The sequence below is a fragment of the Ruditapes philippinarum genome, unplaced genomic scaffold, assembly GCF_026571515.1.
Source record: "Ruditapes philippinarum isolate M1 unplaced genomic scaffold, ASM2657151v2 ctg5286_1_1_1_1, whole genome shotgun sequence".
NCBI lineage: Eukaryota > Metazoa > Mollusca > Bivalvia > Venerida > Veneridae > Ruditapes > Ruditapes philippinarum.
Window position 1 is genome coordinate 5,192 of NW_026863533.1, and position 19,521 is coordinate 24,712.

The 19,521-nt window shown below is 34.2% G+C and overlaps 1 protein-coding gene across 2 annotated transcripts in view; it reads right to left on the reverse strand.

Annotated features, from left to right (window-relative positions):
- Nucleotides 1–388: 388 nt before the first annotated feature.
- Nucleotides 389–19,521, reverse strand: part of LOC132722328 (aldehyde dehydrogenase 1A1-like) — a 46,611-nt gene continuing 27,478 nt past the window's right edge. The window contains exons 1-14 of one of the 2 annotated variants that reach the window (XM_060706805.1): nucleotides 11,928–12,087; nucleotides 7,510–7,614; nucleotides 6,776–6,916; nucleotides 6,219–6,348; nucleotides 5,723–5,784; nucleotides 5,057–5,185; nucleotides 4,556–4,669; nucleotides 3,839–3,941; nucleotides 3,353–3,537; nucleotides 2,919–3,083; nucleotides 2,208–2,365; nucleotides 1,591–1,665; nucleotides 1,265–1,304; nucleotides 389–811 (exon numbers count right to left, since the gene is read on the reverse strand). In XM_060706805.1, the coding sequence (XP_060562788.1) occupies nucleotides 782–811; nucleotides 1,265–1,304; nucleotides 1,591–1,665; nucleotides 2,208–2,365; nucleotides 2,919–3,083; nucleotides 3,353–3,537; nucleotides 3,839–3,941; nucleotides 4,556–4,669; nucleotides 5,057–5,185; nucleotides 5,723–5,784; nucleotides 6,219–6,348; nucleotides 6,776–6,916; nucleotides 7,510–7,614; nucleotides 11,928–11,987 (1,497 nt within the window). In that variant the 5' untranslated portion in view covers nucleotides 11,988–12,087 and the 3' untranslated portion in view covers nucleotides 389–781. Of the gene's footprint in view, nucleotides 812–1,264; nucleotides 1,305–1,590; nucleotides 1,666–2,207; nucleotides 2,366–2,918; nucleotides 3,084–3,352; nucleotides 3,538–3,838; nucleotides 3,942–4,555; nucleotides 4,670–5,056; nucleotides 5,186–5,722; nucleotides 5,785–6,218; nucleotides 6,349–6,775; nucleotides 6,917–7,509; nucleotides 7,615–11,927; nucleotides 12,088–19,521 lie in introns of those variants that run through there. The other variant, XM_060706806.1, reaches the window with a different exon arrangement.

The window sequence follows — 19,521 nt, forward strand, 5'->3', positions numbered from 1 at the left end:
CATCGTGTGAACTACAGTTGCAAGGTTAAAACATAATTTCTGACACTTCATTTTCAAGATGTCATAATTGTGCCAATTCGCTGTGCAGTAACGTTAGCCGTGCGAAATTAGAGTAAACAACAACATTTCAGACGTTTGAAAGGCACAAGAATATAAACATAAAACAAATTGTGGTGGCGGCGTGCCGAGTGGTTAACGTGTCGGACTAGTAATCTAAGGATTGCTGATCGCGTGGGTTCAAACCCTGTCAGTGGCAAGCCGTTGTTTCCTTGAGCAAGAAACTTTACAATCATTTCTTAGTACTGGTTGGTTCCCGGAACGGATTCGAGTGTTTCAATAAGCTTAAAGCTTCCAAAACAATCGAACTAAAATAAATTTGTATAAACTAAACTGTGTAACATTTCTTTTATTGTCATTTTTATAAGCTTTGTTTTAAATGACATGTAACAACTTTGATAGTATAAATTATAATGTTAATAAAAGAATGTTCAAAAGAACACATCACCAAGAACGGCTTATTGCAGCTAACAGTTCCTCTAACTATAAACATATGGTTAAAGGTCTACTATACGAAGCCTTTTTTATTTATATTTCAATAACATCATACGAAATTCGTGTTACGTATCATTTTAACATTTCTAAAGCATTAAGTCGAATGTCCCGTGTATCATATTCATAATAATTCGCAATGTTATTTATTTGTCCACGTTAATGCTGCATTTCCACTTCAAAAGTTTTGTGATTTCTGTATTGACGTCACACTGTGTCCATGTTGGTCTATTTATAACTTGTTCTGTGTCTTAATGACAACCTGTAAATATTAAAAAGTATTCAAGTTAGTAAGTGTACATCTAAAAATAACTATCTGTTTACAGATTTTACAAAACAGTTTGTGTCCTGTTTAGTGTAAGAACGTTGTACTCTGTAATACTACAAAGATGTTATAATAATAATATACCAGTACCATGTAGCCCCTCCCACAACCCCACAACCCGGGGGGGGAGACAGGAGGAGATATTCCCAGTCCCCAGACTACCGGGCAAATGCGGTCGTTTTGATTTTCCGCGAAGAACAGTAGGTAAACTCGTATTGGAATGTCTGTCGCCATTCTCGTGGTGCAGGCTTACAAATGGCCGGTGCATGAAGAAAGACTATTTTGGGAAGTGTTATTTTCATGAGACTATATCTTTCACTAAAAACGAATTTTAGAAACTTTTAGTTTGAAAATAAATAAAAATTTGTACGAGTGTGTTAAATCGCTTACGTTTTTCACTTCTGTATATTGCTGAAGTCCATATTCCCCACTGAAAAAGGATGAACAATAATCAATCAACGATGCTAATTTAATGTTTGCAATATAGATAAAAAGAATAATAATGAAAAACTAATCTGTGATCCCAGAATTTTTTTTTATTTATCGTCACAACTATAGATTGCTAAAATCTGAACATGTTTTATAAAGCGGGCTAATTAAATAAAATAGTTAAAACATACGTTTATTTTCAATACCGTTAGTATTAATTGTCATCGTTTTTAAATGGTAGAGAGTCAAATTAACAAATAGCAAACGTATATGTATGAAATACTCACAGTTCTCGTCCAATACCGGACATTTTGAAGCCTCCGAATGGAGCGGCTGGAGAGTTTGCATTGTAACAGTTTACCCTGTAAATATAGACATGGTGGTATTGATAACTATGTGCACTTTAAATAAAAAAGAAAAAAATGAGAGATAGATTTATAAGAGATATTAAAGACCTTAACTTGAGCAGGTTTTGGCACAGTCAATATGCATGTATAGCAAGATATAAACCAAGTGTTTTAGATTAAGACTGGAAACTTTGTTGATTAATAGGCCACGTATTTTTCAAATATTAAGCTTTATACTCGGATAATGCTTTTAATATGGAATACTTCAGTAGATTAAAATGGCCAATAAAAATATTTCGCACCATTTTTCAAATGTATTTTTTTAAGTAGTAACTAGAAAATCAGAGGAAAGTCTCATTAAAATGAGTGTTTGTTATTCTATGTTACATGTAAATTGTTTCAGATTAAGCATGCGAAAGCCATATATTCTTTACTTGGGAGAATGTTTGTTTTTTTAGTAATAATAAATAGTTGGAGACCTCTATTTTTAGTTTGACCGTGTTGCTATCGGTCCTTTCACTCTAGAAGATAACTGTTAGAGGATGACTCATACATACCATACACTTCCTGCTTTGACCCTACTGGTAAAGGTCATAGCAATGTCCAAATCCTGTGTGAACACGGCAGCTGCCAGACCATACGTTGTATCGTTAGCTCGCTTGATAACATCTTCCATATCTTTAAATTTGATTATCTGTTGAACTGGTCCGAATATCTTCAACAAATAATGATAACAATTATACTTGTATGATAAAATTACAGATATGTATCAAACTGTATGGTTTACGTATAGAACGTGTCTTTTATTGGACAGACTTTTATTTTTCAAACCAGTATGCTGTAACAAACATATGATGGAATATTTGTGTTGCAGCTGAATATACGCTTTAAGACGGGTTTCATTTGCAATATTAAGCAGAGAAGAAAAAAAAGCGTACACCAATTCTTGAGGTCAAACGAATCAAAGAATTTATTGTTGCTGTGCTACGACACAAACTGCTGACACATGTAACATTATGAGCTTGTATGTAGAGGACAAATGTAATGATCACATTTTCAAAGCTGTAAAGAAATGAAATGTACCGCTAATGTTGTAAGAACTTGGTCCAAACCCTTTTGCTATTTGTTATTTGGGAAACTTGTTTTTGTGCATATTATAAGTATTAAAATACATGTAAAAGTAATAAAATATGATTAAACTAATATAGTTTTCTAAGAACAGCAGTGATATGATTTTTGCTCCAATGTTTGAAGTATTCAAATTTTACCTCTTCCTTTCCAATTCTCATATTCTCAGTGACATCAGAGAACACAGTTGGCTGAACAAAATATCCCTCTGATCCCTGTCTTGCCCCACCACACTCTAGTTTAGCCCCGTCCTTCTTTCCACTTTCAATCATTTCAAGCACCTTGTTGAATTGTTCCTCGCTCACCTTGAACAAACATTTATCTGTGAGTTTTTGCGTATTTGTTTCATTACTTTCGTGTTTTTTCTTGTAATAAGAACACTTATAATTTTACCTTGAATCTTTCGGCTCTCTTAGTAATACTGCTAGATAATGGCTTCTATAAGCTTAATGCTTTCGGCTCAAATCTATAATCATTGTTATGTTGTAATTTACACATGTACAAATATTCTAAGTAAAATATGTTTAAACCAATTTCAATAGCGTTCATGAATATGTATGAACTATTCCATTACCTGAGGCCCATATTCGCTTTTTGCATCATATGGGTCTCCTATAGTCTTTGCCTTGGCACGTGCTACTGCTCTTTTCACAAATTCATCATAAATATCTTCATGCACGTAAGTTCGAGACCCTGCCGTACAGACTTGTCCCATGTTAAAGAAAATAGCTTGGTGGGCCCATTCGACAACATAATCCACTGAAAAAAACACGAAAAGTTTGCAATACTGAAAGTTTGCAAGACATATAATAAGAGATTTTCCTTCTTTTTCCAATTATATATAGACCTAGCTTATAACATGATGAAGTGATTATTGATATCTATCATCGTTTAAATGTTTATAGGTCCATCAAAATAATTGTAACCATGACCCACTCAATATCTCCACCTCCGCTCTACTTAAATATTTTCTACTTAAAATTGTATAATTCACATTATATGTGTGAGAAATAATATGGTATGTTGACAGTGATGTTATTTATATATTGATAATTCTTACAGTTGGCGTCTTTCCAGACGACAAGTGGACTTTTCCCGCCAAGCTCTAGGGTCACTCTTTTCAGGTTGGATTTTGCAGCAGACTGCATAATAATCTGGCCAACCTAATAATATGAATACACGCATGTATGTAAATCGTGATAAGTTTAAAGCATAATTAAAAAGATAACAAGATCAGGGAAAGTACAAATATGTTCAATTGATTAATCCCTACTCTGACCTTTTATTGGAATAATAATAGATTTCACCACAAAGTTTTTACATTGACATGTGTTCAGTTGTTATGAGATATTTTTGGTGAAGTTCTTATTGTAATCCACTAATCTGATAATTCAAATTGAAGAGATTAGGGTCATGTAGTGATCTATGCATCCGTCCATCTGTCATTATTTTAATGCCCAGGAACTTATTAAAACATGTATATAATGACTTCTCCATGAATGTTAGTTCCAAATTCTAATATGATGTAATGTTTGTTTTAATCTTAGCGTTTGAATTCTAGTGATTATAAAAATTTCATTTTGTCAATACCTCGAAGACAGCCAGGCAAGTTAGTACATTGGTAAAGTGAAATAACATTCTTACACTACTGATTTTTTCTTTAGGACTACTAAAAGTCTCAATGTGCATTTCTAAGGTTTTGTGTTACATTATTGAACGGGAAAGTACTTTTTTGTAACAATAAAACGTTACAGACTGTATATAAGTTAACTCCTACCTCGGTAGATCCTGTGAAGGCGACCTTGTTTATATCCGGATGTGAGGATATAGCCCCACCAGCTGTAGGTCCATAGCCGGGAACCACATTTACAACACCTGGAGGGAAACCAGCCTGAAAAATTATATGCAACTCTTTAAATGTTTCTGTCATAAAAATGAGCAGGCAATAGATATAATGGGTGTTTTGTTATACATGTAATAGTTAGCATACTCTAAGTAATATCGATACTAATATATAAAATATTTTTTCCATCATATCAATTCATCAAGATTTGTTTAAAGTTATGGTTTTATTCAAAGCAGCATAGTCCTATTCTGAAACTAATTAGCATTTGTGTTGTATGTTATGCATGTATATGTTAATAGTAGGTCTTCAACTTAATGAACAAATATTTAATAAATATATAATTAGGCACCTTTTAGCTTTTTGGTATAATGCATATACTCGTATTATATAAGTTTTGCCTTTTTATTGCATTGATAGATTACTGATACCTACCTCCTTGATAAGTGAAGCCATGTACAAGGCAGTAAGAGGTGTCTGTTCTGCAGGTTTGAGCACCACGGTGTTACCACAGGCAAGAGCCGGGGCTATCTTCCATGCCATCATAGCGAGTGGAAAATTCCACTGGAGTCAATAAAGTCACACATTATACTACATAGACTACAATTTAACATATACCCATGTTGACTGGTACTTGTCAATGTCAATATGAAGTAATTTACAACTATGATTTGAAATAATAATTTCATATCTTGCCAAGGTTAAATGCAAAAAGATAACACAAGTTACAATAAAGTGGTACCCTGGATAACCATACAATGTATCATCATCGAAGATTTGATGTAAGCATGTGAAAATCGTAAACGATAGCATATCACCATCCTTGAAACGTAGTTACATATAAAAATCATGCTGTTTGATGCAAGTAAGAAATACTCGAAATATAGTCCGTTATATATGTGTATACAATACAGTTAATAATGATACTGGTTATATCTTTGATGGTAGGAGAAAGTCATATGCACTTATCCATCTGAATCAGAGTTTTATTGGACTATACACCATCCAGTTGAACGACATGTAGTACAAATTAGAAGTATTGATTGGATGTAAATAAATTGAATAGAATAATATTATGATTTGTATTAAAAATGAAAATACCGGTATAATTTGTCCGCAGATGCCCACTGGCTCATGTCTGGTGTAACAGAAGAATGCCCCATCTAGAAATAATATAAAAACGTTTCAGTATAAAACAATGTTCTCCCCTTTCCAGATACCCCGACCAAAATATTTGTTTTATTAATTTCGGCCCATTGCTTTCTCGTCTATAGGAAAACACTTTATTTTAACAGGAAACTTCGTTATATTTTATGGAATGACAAAGAATGTTGGACAATCCTTGAACCATCTATCTTTTTACCATATTATATTCTGGCAGTATTTTACATTTACCAAATTGAAGCCAATTAACAGACTCAATCAAGCTAAGCTTGCAACGTTTCATTTTGCTGTGTTAATCAATGGTTCCTTGTTAGTTTTGTGTATACATGTAAAAGTGGAAGGTTAACACATAGGCTAGTGGAAGGAAATAGTATTTTTCTATCAAAAGGCATATTGTGGCAAAAATTTCACCATACCAAAAATTTCAACATACCTATAGGAATGGTTTTCCCCTGTACTTTGTCCGGCCAGCCAGCATAATACCTGATAGTGTGAATGACGGCAGTCATGTCAATATAGAAAGCGTCTTTGAATGGTTTACCGTTATCCAACGTTTCCAAACTCTACAATACGTCACATAAATTATTTGATTAATACTTTACGTCATATTAACGTTACGGGCATTGTTTAATAATTATCCAATATCCAAGCGACCAATTGCGTAGAGAAAACTGAACATTATAAAAGATGGCCCTGTATTTAGTTAATATACATGTACAATTGTATCATTTAAGTTTTTTCTTCAAGAATTTGAAGATATGTGAATGCATATACAACAATCATATTTCTTCGTGTAAAATATGCAATATGTAACTTTTATTTATATCTTGTTTAGCGACATGTAATTGAAGGTAAACAAGATAAAATTTGACACTCATTTTATATTCCTTTACTATTCATATTTCCTATTCTTAGACGTGCATGTACTTTACTTGACTTGATTATTTAAAGTTTTTCATTTATTAAAAAAAGAAGCGTATCTTGACTTACAGCAATGTAAATCCTGTCCCTGTCAACAAGGTCTGCAAGTTTGTTTAGAAGTACTCCTCTCTTGCTAGCGTCGGTTTGTTGCCATTCTGAACCGTATTCAAAAGCTTTCTTAGCCGCTTCAACCGCCTTGTCAATATCTGCCTGTAATTGACAGAACAATAATCATAGAGAAATTCAAGAGATTTGATTGAATATAAAAACATTTGCCCATATTGTTATTTATTTAAATGCTTTCTATTGCATTGTCAGTGTATGTTTACTAATAAACATGTCAACTGGTCTCTGCAATAGTGACATTACTTTGTGCATTTTCATTTCAACAATTCATTTTGCTCGATAACAATAAGATCTATATATACACATACATACACACATACACACTTTGTCATACGACATCATATTCATAACACAACCTAAGTAATTTTCAGAATAGACAGCTTTTGTACATAAAATATGTTTATCCAGTTTGCACTTAGTGACTTCAAACCAACTGCCCCTCACCGCTGTGGGTTCCAAATCCGACAGGGACTTTAAATTCTTTCATGCGAGGAAGCAACCGGAACGTCGGTGATTTTACTCAGGTGCCCGTTCGTGCCTGATAATGCATGGAAGGCCATCTGAGGTCTTGCACCACCAGTAAAACTGGTACGTCGCCATATGATCTATTCTAAAACTCAGTCAAATATATAAACAAACAAACAAACAAACATTTGAGACAAGGATATACATTGTACCTTGTCGCCTTCCTGGACATCACAGATTTTCTTGCCGTTTGTGGGGTTAATTGTCGGGAAAGTCTTTCCACTGACTGAGTTCACCCATTCATTGTTGATGAATATCTGGAGACAGACAGATATATCATATATTACTTTGTTGAATATTGTCTTACATTAACATTATGAAAATAATTATGTAAAATTTGAAAGCATAATGACGTGACCTATCATTTATATCCCTGTGTTATAGATTACGTTTCTGTGATATGTGTTCGTCCATCTATGGTATAACAAAGCATTTACAAAAACAAAACGAAATGAACCTCTCATAGAAATCGTGCAATCAGTTTAAAATTGCAATTCAAATTACTTCTTAATATCAGAGTTTAAGCCATTTAAAATATATATATGCTTACTAGCTAGGAATTATATTAGAGTGATTCATATTACATTGGAAAGTTTCTAGAGTACTCATCTTTGTCATGCTTTGGAAACAGACGTTCTAAACTAACTAACAGTTATTTGAAGATCTACCCTTTTGTTTTTCTTATTGTTCTTTTAACCATGCTTTCTCACCATATAAGAGAAACGAACAAATGACATCCAAACATATTTTCTATAACATATGCATAGCCGTATACTCACTCTGGTGCCAGACCTCTAGGGCCCAATATGACTACCAGAAATACATTATTTGGAAGAGTAGTTAAAAAGTGACATATACATTAATAAGAATACTTATGACTTTCCAGTTTATTCACCTCATCATATAAATGTTAATTTAATATTGGTCACGTTATTAAACCCTATGAAGGTCAAGTCTGAACAAATGAGTAGATATAATAAGATATATAAACAGTGTATTATAAACGTCATAAACTATTCATACAATTGATAGCTATTTAAACTCTCACATGAAAATCACATACTTTAAAAGTGGTTTGATATATTCTCTTAAATCAATATCAATGGTTATGAAAAAAAACAGCTGTAGACGTTTTTGGTATTATTTTTCCCCAAAAGTTAGAAACCGATTCCCAATAGCAACTTTTCGACCCTTTCCGTAAATCTTGGAATAAGAAGAATGAATTTTTCTATAAATGTACATTATGATGATTATTAATAATAACCGAGATGTTCCTGTAGACCAGTGTCGCTTATAAAAAATAACATTATCACTCGGTAAGCTTTGTATGAATTTATAGCTTTACTAAATATTTTATTAATAATTGCCAACTTTATCAATAACTTTGAATCAACTAGTGATTTTACTCATATACTTCACCAAATAATAACTCTACTCATGTATTTCATCAAGTAAAAACCTTACTCATATATTTAACAAATAATAGTTTAACTAGTAACTTTTATCAAATAATCAATGTATTTTTGTTAAAAAAAAACTTTACTTGGTATTCTATCGAATTATAGTTTTACGAGTGTACTTGATCGAATTATAGCTTTAGTAGTGTATTTGATCGAATTATAGCTTTACTAGTGTATTTGATCGAATTATAGCTTTACTAGTGTATTTCATCGAATTATAGCTTTACTAGTGTATTTGATCGAATTATAGTTTACCAGTGTATTTGATCGAATTATAGCTTTACTAGTGTATTTGATCGAATTATAGCTTTACCAGTGTATTTGATCGAATTATAGCTTTACTAGTGTATTTGATCGAAATATAGCTTTACCAGTGTATTTGATCGAATTATAGCTTTACTAGTGTATTTGATCGAATTATAGCTTCACTAGTGTATTTCATCGAATTATAGCTTTGCTAGTGTATTTCATTGAATTATAGCTTTACTAGTGTATTTGATCGAATTATAGCTTTACAAGTGTATTTGATCGAATTATAGCTTTACCAGTGTATTTGATCGAATTCTAGCTTTACTAGTGTATATCATCGAGTTATAGCTTTACCAGTGTATTTGATCGAATTATAACTTTGCTAGTGTATTTGATCGAATTATAGCTTTGCTAGTGTATTTGATCGAATTATAGCTTTACTAGTGTATTCCATCGAATTATAGCTTTACAAGTGTATTTGATCGAATTATAGCTTTACAAGTGTATTTGATCGAATTATAGCTTTATCAGTGTATTCTATCGAATTATAGTTTTACCAGTGTATTTGATCGAATTATAGCTTTGCTAGTGTATTTAATCGAAATATAGCTTTACTAGTGTATTTGATCGAATTATAGCTTTACTAGTGTATTCCATCGAATTATAGCTTTACAAGTGTATTTGATCGAATTATAGCTTTACAAGTGTATTTGATCGAATTATAGCTTTATCAGTGTATTCTATCGAATTATAGTTTTACCAGTGTATTTGATCGAATTATAGCTTTGCTAGTGTATTTAATCGAAATATAGCTTTACTAGTGTATTTGATCGAATTATAGCTTTACAAGTGTATTTGATCGAATTATAGCTTCACTAGTGTATTTCATCGAATTATAGCTTTGCTAGTGTATTTCATCGAATTATAGCTTTACCAGTGTATTTGATCGAATTATAGCTTTACAAGTGTATTTGATCGAATTATAGCTTTACTAGTGTATTTCATCGAATTATAGCTTTGCTAGTGTATTTCATCGAATTATAGCTTTACCAGTGTATTGATCGAATTATAGCTTTACAAGTGTATTTGATCGAATTATAGCTTTACCAGTGTATTTGATCGAAATATAGCTTTACTAGTGTATTTGATCGAATTATAGCTTTACCAGTGTATTTGATCGAATTATAGCTTTGCTAGTGTATTTGATCGAATGATACCTTTACTTGTGTATTATATCAAATAATTGCTTTACACTTGTATTTAACAAAGTTTTGCATTATACTAACAAGTATAATATACAATGTCCTCAAATGAAATGGTCAAATCGGCCGGCGAGCTAGAAATAGAAAGGGTTATCCCAAAACAGGTTTTTATGGTACCCATTTAGTGTAAAAGAAGACATTTGCGACTGAAGTCATTGGCCATTGTGAATTATCTACCCTTGGCATATTTTCTTACTCAACAATATATTAACATAATTACATACATGTTTAATACATGTAAGTGTTTATCAGAATTTATTATCGCTTTAAGCGGATATGACAGTTTATTTAAGGTTAGCTATGTGTTATCTATGGTCATCGTAATAGAGGAGTACAAATTTCCTATGAACACTACTAATTGACCGGTTGGACATTATGATATAGGATCAGATCAGAACTAGAGTGTATTTCCCGGTATTATTCACAATGTGGTAAATCTTTGCCTACACAATTCTTATTGTTCACTGTAATTGATACAAACAATGTAATTATAGTGATTAGATTTTATAACTGATTTTCAAATATAATAGTAATATACATGTACACAAAGTGTGTCACAGTTACAATTTATTAATAAATATATCAACTAAGCAATAATAAAAAGAAGAATGATTTATAAGAGTATTCGGTGTTTACTCTAGTAGCTTTATTTTAAACGAAGCAAAAACCTCTCCATATACACCACGAAACATATATATTTTTATTGAACTATACATTTCTAAACAATGAATTTCAAAGATATGTAGCCCGGCCGGTGTTTAACCTTGCATCGGAAATTTTCAGTATAATAATAATGATACTAATGATATAGATTTACTTCATTTATTAACGATCTATTTCATTCAACAAGTAATCTACTAAAGTTCTCTTTACGGTTAGTATGCACTTGCAGTTTAGAGTTGTACACCAAAGAAAAATTTATATTGAGAGAAAGAACTGAATTTAATACATAAATAAACAAACGAGACCACTTTTATACTGTGAAGGATCTTAAATAAACAATCTACAAATATTTTATGGGTAATATATTTCGTCCTGGTTTAATTCGGACTAATTCATGACCCCTATCGTATCTCACCGTACATGTATATCTGGGAGAAACTGTGTAGCGTTATATCATTATTAACCAATAAAAATGTAAGAACCTGGCCTTGAATGAATTTTGCTTTTAATTCAAATGTTTTTCTTAATAATTACTCGTAATTTCGAGTATCATTTGAACTTTACAATTGGTCGGCAAACAAATATAGAAAAATGAAAATTAAATTAAAATAGAAAAAAAGTGGAAAACGAAAAAAGTTATTTTGATCCTGAAATGTTTAGTACTTTGCATGTATATAAACAGGGGAAGAAAATAAACACGAAAATATGCATAGCTGCATGAAACAATTTAGACAGGTCTAGATTGATTCTTTAATTTTCATAATATTGCATTAAAATAAACAGTTCTGTAAATAGAATACACGACTGATCACAAAGTCCTATCAAATTTTAGAAATCATTAATTCCATCATTTTAAGAAATTACTGCTTGGAAAATGAATGGAACATTAAAGAGAACAGTTAAAATTTAATCAACGTTAATAAAACATGTTCGAACCTGTGTATATTTTATTTCCGGATTTTTTATAGCTGGTGGTGGAGGTGGAAGCTGTGCCATGGTGATTTCTTTCTTTAGTCCAGGGACGTCTTTACTCAGACACTACTGAAGTTTGACTAAAGTTAACAGCTAAAGTCCGTTCCTATATACAAGGACGAACTTGACTGATAACAAGGACTCTACTTTATCTAGGATAGAATATAGAACATCTACCGATCAAATATATCTATCTTTATCTGTCTATCCGGATAAAGGAGATTTTTTTCAGACAACCAGACAACAGTAATTTTTTTGTACTTTGAGGTTTAAAGAGGATCAATTTTAATTTTAATTAGCTATTCTTCTTTTTCAGAATTAACAGTCGATCATTTACATAAATATATAGCAATACAGCTTGCGATATATATATATATATATATATATATATATATATATATATATATATATATATATATATATATATATATATATATATATATATATATATATATATATATATATAGTTTACGCGGTAACACCGTACATACAATTTAACGCACCGTAGTCGTCGGCATTGTTGTACTTGTTGTTCAAGTCGTAGTGGTCATCGTCATAATCTGTCTTAGTATTTAGTAGCCCTTCTCGTGTTCATGCGTCCAGATGCTGCATGTCGCTGTATTCGAGTGAAGATCATTTTTGCAAGATGACAATGCTGGTGATCATCATAAATTTTTCCGTCGTCGACGTTAGCAGAATCATAATCGTCATCAATACAGTGTTCACAAATGTGTCTGTTGCGGTTATACTACGACGACTACCATGACTACTTTGACATTTACTAAAAGTAAGATGCCGGCTATTGAAACGATTACGACAGTATAAATAATTTACTAATGCTGTGACTTCGACTACAATGCCTTCTACAACAACAACTTTCACGGCATCCACGGCACATATGACTCCCATTGCCACTACTACGACGGAGACAACAATGGTTAAGTCGGCGACAAAACTATGATTACAAGCACGACTACGGATAAAACTGAGTGTGAAGACTACGATTAAACAACGTCGACAACTATGACTAGCGGTACAACAACAACTACGTTTATGAAAACGACTACAGCTATTTCGACCACTACTGCCACGACTTCGACTGCTACAACTTCGACCAGTACAGCGACTACCTCTACAAGGACGACAAAGACTACAACCAGAAACCAACAGGGGTCATTTTGTTGTCATTAGCAAATTCTGTTCTTAATAAGAAGAATGCAGCCAAATGACTTCGTATGGTCAATTGACTACTGACTTTAATATCATTCGGGATCATTTTCTGGTTAACATTCGGACGATAGGATTATGATAATAATATTGATTTTAATTTTGTTATCGAAGGGTGTCTACGTTTTCAAGCTCACGCATAAGATGTATATTGCATAAGCAGTATTTACACAGTAAATGTCACTTGCAATGTCGCGAGTGTCTCGGTAGATACTCGAACAATGCCAAATGGCATTCGTGTGTCATAGTAAATGACACCATACATACACCGTACAATTATTCTTACAATCCCATAATAAAAAAATCAACTTTGCACAGAAAACGGTTTAAGATTTCATTTACATGTCAATATCTAGCACATCAAAATGTTTAACTTGATTTTCTTTATTTTGTTATCGGCCTTTGGTTATAAAAATCACGAGACAAATATTTATTTATTATGCAATGCTTTATCGATCAAATTTATAAAGGATTGAACAGACATGTATTTCATTTTACCTCAGTATTGAAAAAAAAAAACAATTACATTTTACATCTCATCAATTTTTGTCAATATTTTATTCAAGTGTTAATAAATACCAGAAAAGACCAGAGAAAAACAATTGGTATGGTCACGGATTTACATAACATATAAATCCGAGGTATGGTATACAATGGTTTACCGGCAAATTGAGGATATAGTCTTTTCATACAATTACTAGATAAAACTTCCAAACTTCGATAATTCATTAAATGATGATTAAATTCAAACAAAAAAATCAGAAAAAGTTTGCAATCTTATTATTTACATGTTAAATGAAATTATGCGTCTTATAATTACACGGCTGATAACCGACTGTGAACGTGAAAGTATTGTGCTGTGCTACTGTTACTGTACTGCTAATGTAAATCATTACCTAATATAAAAAAGGGTATTTCATTTGAAAATGTTTGCAAGTTCGCTATTCACTGTACCACGGATTAATTAATAATCAAGCACCTTCATACCGATCGGAATGATCGGCTTTTATTATGACCGACTAAAAGGCTCGAGAAGTTGCTGTCGCCCTTTCACAAAATCTGATTTCATTCCATAAAGGGGCGCCGCGCTTCGGCGCGGACGCCAATAATTATCTGAACGGGACCGCAGATTGCGGCGCATATTTCCAATCGTGTAACGGTTTTTAAATTGTCTCTCCTACATCTAAAGATACTTTCGCATTATCTGAGTGTATGGCCTCAAAGAAAATGATATTAATTAAACACAATGAGCATGTATGGGAAGTAGGCAGTAGCAGCAGCAGTAGGAAACGCGAAGTTAGCAGTAACAGTAGCACAACAGTAGCGGTAGCCAACAGTGACAGTAGCACAGCAGTAGCACAACAGTAACGGAAGCCAACAGTGACAGTAGCACAGCAGTAGCACAACAGTAACGGAAGCCAACAGTGACAGTAGCATAGCAGTTGCACAACAGTAGCGGTAGCCACATTGACAGTAGCACAGCAGTAGCACAACAGTAGCAGTAGCAATGGCAGTAGCATAACAGTAGCAGTAGCAATGGCAGTAGCACAACAGTAGCAGTAGCAGTAGCACAACAGTAGCAGTAGCAATGGCAGTAGCACAACAGTAGCAGTAGCAGTAGCACAACAGTAGCAGTAGTAATGGCAGTAGCACAACAGCAGCAGTAGCAGTAGCACAACAGTAGCAGTAGCAGTAGCACAACAGCAGCAGTAGCAATGGCAGTAGCACAACAGTAGCAGTAGCAGTAGCACAACAGTAGCAGTAGCAGTAGCACAACAGTAGCAGTAAGCAGTAGCACACAACAGTAGCAGGGCAGTAGCACAAACAGTAGCAGTAGCAATGGCAGTAGCACAACAGTAGCAGTAGCAATGGCAGTAGCACAACAGTAGCAGTAGCAGTAGCACAACAGTATCAGTAGCAGTAGCACAACAGCAGCAGTAGCAATGGCAGTAGCACAACAGTAGCAGTAGCAGTAGCACAACAGTAGCAGTAGCAGTAGCACAACAGTAGCAGTAGCAGTAGCACAACAGTAGCAGTAGCAGTAGCACAACAGTAGCAGTAGCAATGGCAGTTAGCGCAACAGTAGCAGTAGCACAACAGCAGCAGTAGCAATGGCAGTAGCACAAACAGTAGCAGTAGCAGTAGCACAACAGTAGCAGTAGCACAAACAGTAGCAGTAGCAGTAGCACAACAGCAGCAGTAGCAATGGCAGTAGCACAACAGTAGCAGTAGCAGTAGCACAACAGTTAGCAGTAGCAGTAGCACAACAGTAGCAGTGGCAATGGCAGTAGCACAACAGTAGCAGTAGCACAACAGTAGCAGTAGCAATGGCAGTAGCACAACAGTAGCAGTAGCAGTAGCACAACAGCAGCAGTAGCAATGGCAGTAGCACAACAGTAGCAGTAGCAGTAGCACAACAGTAGCAGTAGCAGTAGCACAACAGTAGCAGTAGCAATGGCAGTAGCACAACAGTAGCAGTAGCACAACAGTAGCAGTAGCAGTAGCACAACAGTAGCAATGGCAGTAGCACAACAGAAGCAGTAGCAGTGGCAGTAGCACAACAGTAGCAGTGGCACAACAGTAGCAGTAGCAGTAGCACAACAGTAGCAGTAGCAGTAGCACAACAGTAGCAGTAGCACAACAGTAAGCAGTGGCAAGTAGTAGCACAACAGTAGCAGTAGCACAACAGTAGCAGTAGCACAACAGTAGCAGTAGCACAACAGTAGCAGTAGCACAACAGTAGCAGTGGCAAGTAGCACAAACAGCAGCAGTAGCACAAACAGTAGCAGTAGCACGAACAGTAGCATGGCAGTAGCACAACAGTAGCGCAGTAGCACAACAGTAGCAGTAGCACAACAGTAGCAGTAGCACAAACAGTAGCAGTAGCACAACAGTAGCAGTAGCAGTAGCACAACAGTAGCAGTGGCAGTAGCACAACAGTAGCAGTAGCACAACAGTAGCAGTAGCAGTAGGACAACAGTAGCAGTAGCACAACAGTAGCAGTAGCAGTAGCACAGCAGTAGCAGTAGCACAACAGTAGCAACAACACAGCAGTAGCACAACAGTAGCAGTATCAATAACACAGCAGTAGCACAGCAGTAGCAGTAGCACAAACAGTAGCAGCCAGTAGCAGTAGCACAACAGTAGCAGTAGCAATGGCAGTAGCACAACAGTAGCAGTAGCACAACAGTAGCAGTAGCACAAACAGTAGCAGTAGCAGTAGCACAACAGTAGCAGTAGCAGTAGCACAACAGTAGCAGTAGCAGTAGCACAACAGTAGCAGTGGCAGTAGCACAACAGTAGCAGTAGCAGTAGCACAACAGTTAGCGGTAGCAGTAGCACAACAGTAGCAGTAGCAGTAGCAGTAGCACAACAGTAGCAGTGACAGTAGCACAACAGTAGCAGTAGCACACACAGTAGCAGTGGCAGTAGCACAACAGTAGCAGTAGCAGTAGCACAACAGTAGCAGTAGCACAAACAGTAGCAGTGGCAGTAGCACAACAGTAGCAGTGGCAGTAGCACAACAGTAGCAGTAGCAGTAGCACAACAGTAGCAGTAGCAATAGCACAACAGTAGCAGTAGCAGTAGCACAACAGTAGCAGTAGCAGTAGCACAACAGTAGCAGTAGCACAACAGTAGCAGTAGCAGTAGCACAACAGTAGCAGTAGCACAGAAATAGCTGAGCAGTGACGTGAATAATATATTTTCAACAACCAATAAAATTTTACATGTATTACAACAATATGAGGATTTTCAGTGTACATTTTGTTATTCAATATCAATAGCTAAAAAAGCACTTATTTAGAACCACAAACTGGATTGAATAAAGCAGTCGTTCTAAATTAAGAGACATGTTTTTGAAAGAAAGAAGACAATGTTATATATATTTGTAATTGTATTTTTCTAGAAATTTTAATTTTACAATCGAATATCGGTTGCTTTCGTAATGCTGGCTGAATGCTTCTGAATACTTCAGATAATCAATTTAATGACCGAATATAACGTTGTAATTATCGTTAAATGATGTTATATGATGTATATTCTTTCCACTTTGCAAACTGGGCGAAATTTCTTTTTTTATTAAACGAGCAAAATCAACTTTGAATCCGGACATAGGTACGTAATTTAACATATAATTTTCTATATTTTCATATTTGTAGTATTCATTGTTGTTTTTTCCCCCCATCAAATCAGCAAGTACTGACCTTTGGTTAATGCACATGTAAATGGAATTTATATGGACAAACAACAATTTCAAACATAAACATGGTGAAAATTAATATCTGCTGAGAAGCATGTAAATTAACAAGAGTTTCTGTACTTATTTTCAGAGGTACATTTAGTATAGCATTTTTATGTTGATATTTACACTGATGCGAGGGGCGAGGATATGTGCAAAGATATCAGATATGGTGTATTTCCAAATAACTTGTTTCTTACATTGGAGTAGATTGAATAGGATGCCAAAATGAAAAAATGATAGTCTGATGCTAAAATATTATCACTTAGGAATTGGGGTAATGTACAAAACCAGCCTTGAAAATTATTCTCTATTACAGTTGAATATCCGAAGCACTAATCAATTTTTCTTGGTATGTCCTCGTTGTCTAATAAGTTGCATGATTTTGTGAAAAAGTAGAACCTAATGCATAAATTCACAAAGTTATACTATGCCTGAAATTCTGAATAAAGATGGCGATGGCTCGTAACTTTAATTAATCTGTAGCAGGAGATGGCTTCCCCCGAGGCGACAGGTTGCAAAGCTATCACAACCTGGCTTCGCAAGTTTCTCTCCTTATATTTGTAAAGCTGAAGCTTTGACTCATCTCGCCTTCCCTGTATTCTGGACTTAATATAGGAAATAAACAAAACACCAAAATTACGCATCAAGTTTTAAGTTATCAAACTAAATAACAGACTAGCATTTAATTCAAGATTTCTTGAAGTCACTAGATTTAAATCAAAAACCTTTTAATATGTAATAATTACAGTAAGAGGAGTGATTTAAATTTACTTTTAATAAAAGATTACTAAATAAATATAGATGAGAGATGGGCGGTAGAATGGCTTTGTAACTTGTGCTACCTAATATGCGTGTGTGTTGTCTATGTTTAATGAGGGTCCATTCGCCCTTTCAGGCACTGAGAGTACGATCCCCGGACATGTCGCCAGTCATGCCCTTAAAATGTATTAATATCGAAAGTGGTGACCTATTTAATTAGAATTAAGTTATTCAGTGAATGATGCCAAGGAGAATGCAAAACGTTTTTATGATATTTTAATGAAATAATCCACGGGAGGCCAATGAGACCATTATATGCATTATATGTTAGGATGTTGAACGTGTTGTCTAAAATAAACTCAACATGTGTTGTTGCCTAAAATAAAGGATCAAGAAGCGGACATGCATAGGCCACACGGACACCTACTACAATCATGCTTGTGTGCGTTATTAAAACCATATTTACCTCCTTTAGACCATTAATCTTTCGCTGTCGAGTACGGACCCCGGACGAATGTCAGACATAATCCCCTTCGGAAAAAATCCCCTTCATGGGTGGACATAATCCCCTTCGTGTTATTGCAAGGCTGGACAAAATCCCCTTCACTACCCGGACAAAATCCCCTTGTTTCATAGGTTTCTTATGTATTATTATGCTCCATAAAAATTGATGAATAATGTATTATTATACTCCCTAAAAATTGATGAATAATGATCTTTTGTTTTTTTATTTATAATTATGTATCAATAGTTAACCTTTATTTAGTTTAGAAGTTTAAATTATCAACTGCATAACACATATTTGATTAGACAATTTCTTTAATTGTTTTAAATTGATAAGTATGAAAAACGTTTTTATTAGCCATAATTGTTTCAATGATTGTATAAGTTGATTCATTGTTAAAATTTCTATTGATGAAAGAGTGATAATTTAATCAAACCAAGATCACTGCACAACTTGATTGTTATGAATGCTTTAACAAAGCAATTTTAATGTGATTAAAATGTGCTGATTGAATGTGCTTTTCTGCTGAAATATTTTCTACTTTTTTTTATACATTAAGATATTTACCACACAGTATAATGCAGTATGTCGCTCTCATACCCACTTTATAAACCAAAAATTCCTCCGAGGGGGATTTAGTCCTAGGTAGCAATTTTATGAAGGGGATTTTGTCCACTTCAAAATTTCACACATGAAGGGGATTATGTCCAGATAATACAAAAATACATGATGGGGATTTTGTCCGAAGGGGATTATGTCCGTACACCCATTCCAACAACTTATATAAATAAATATCCCGTAATGTATTCCTAAAAATAGGTACA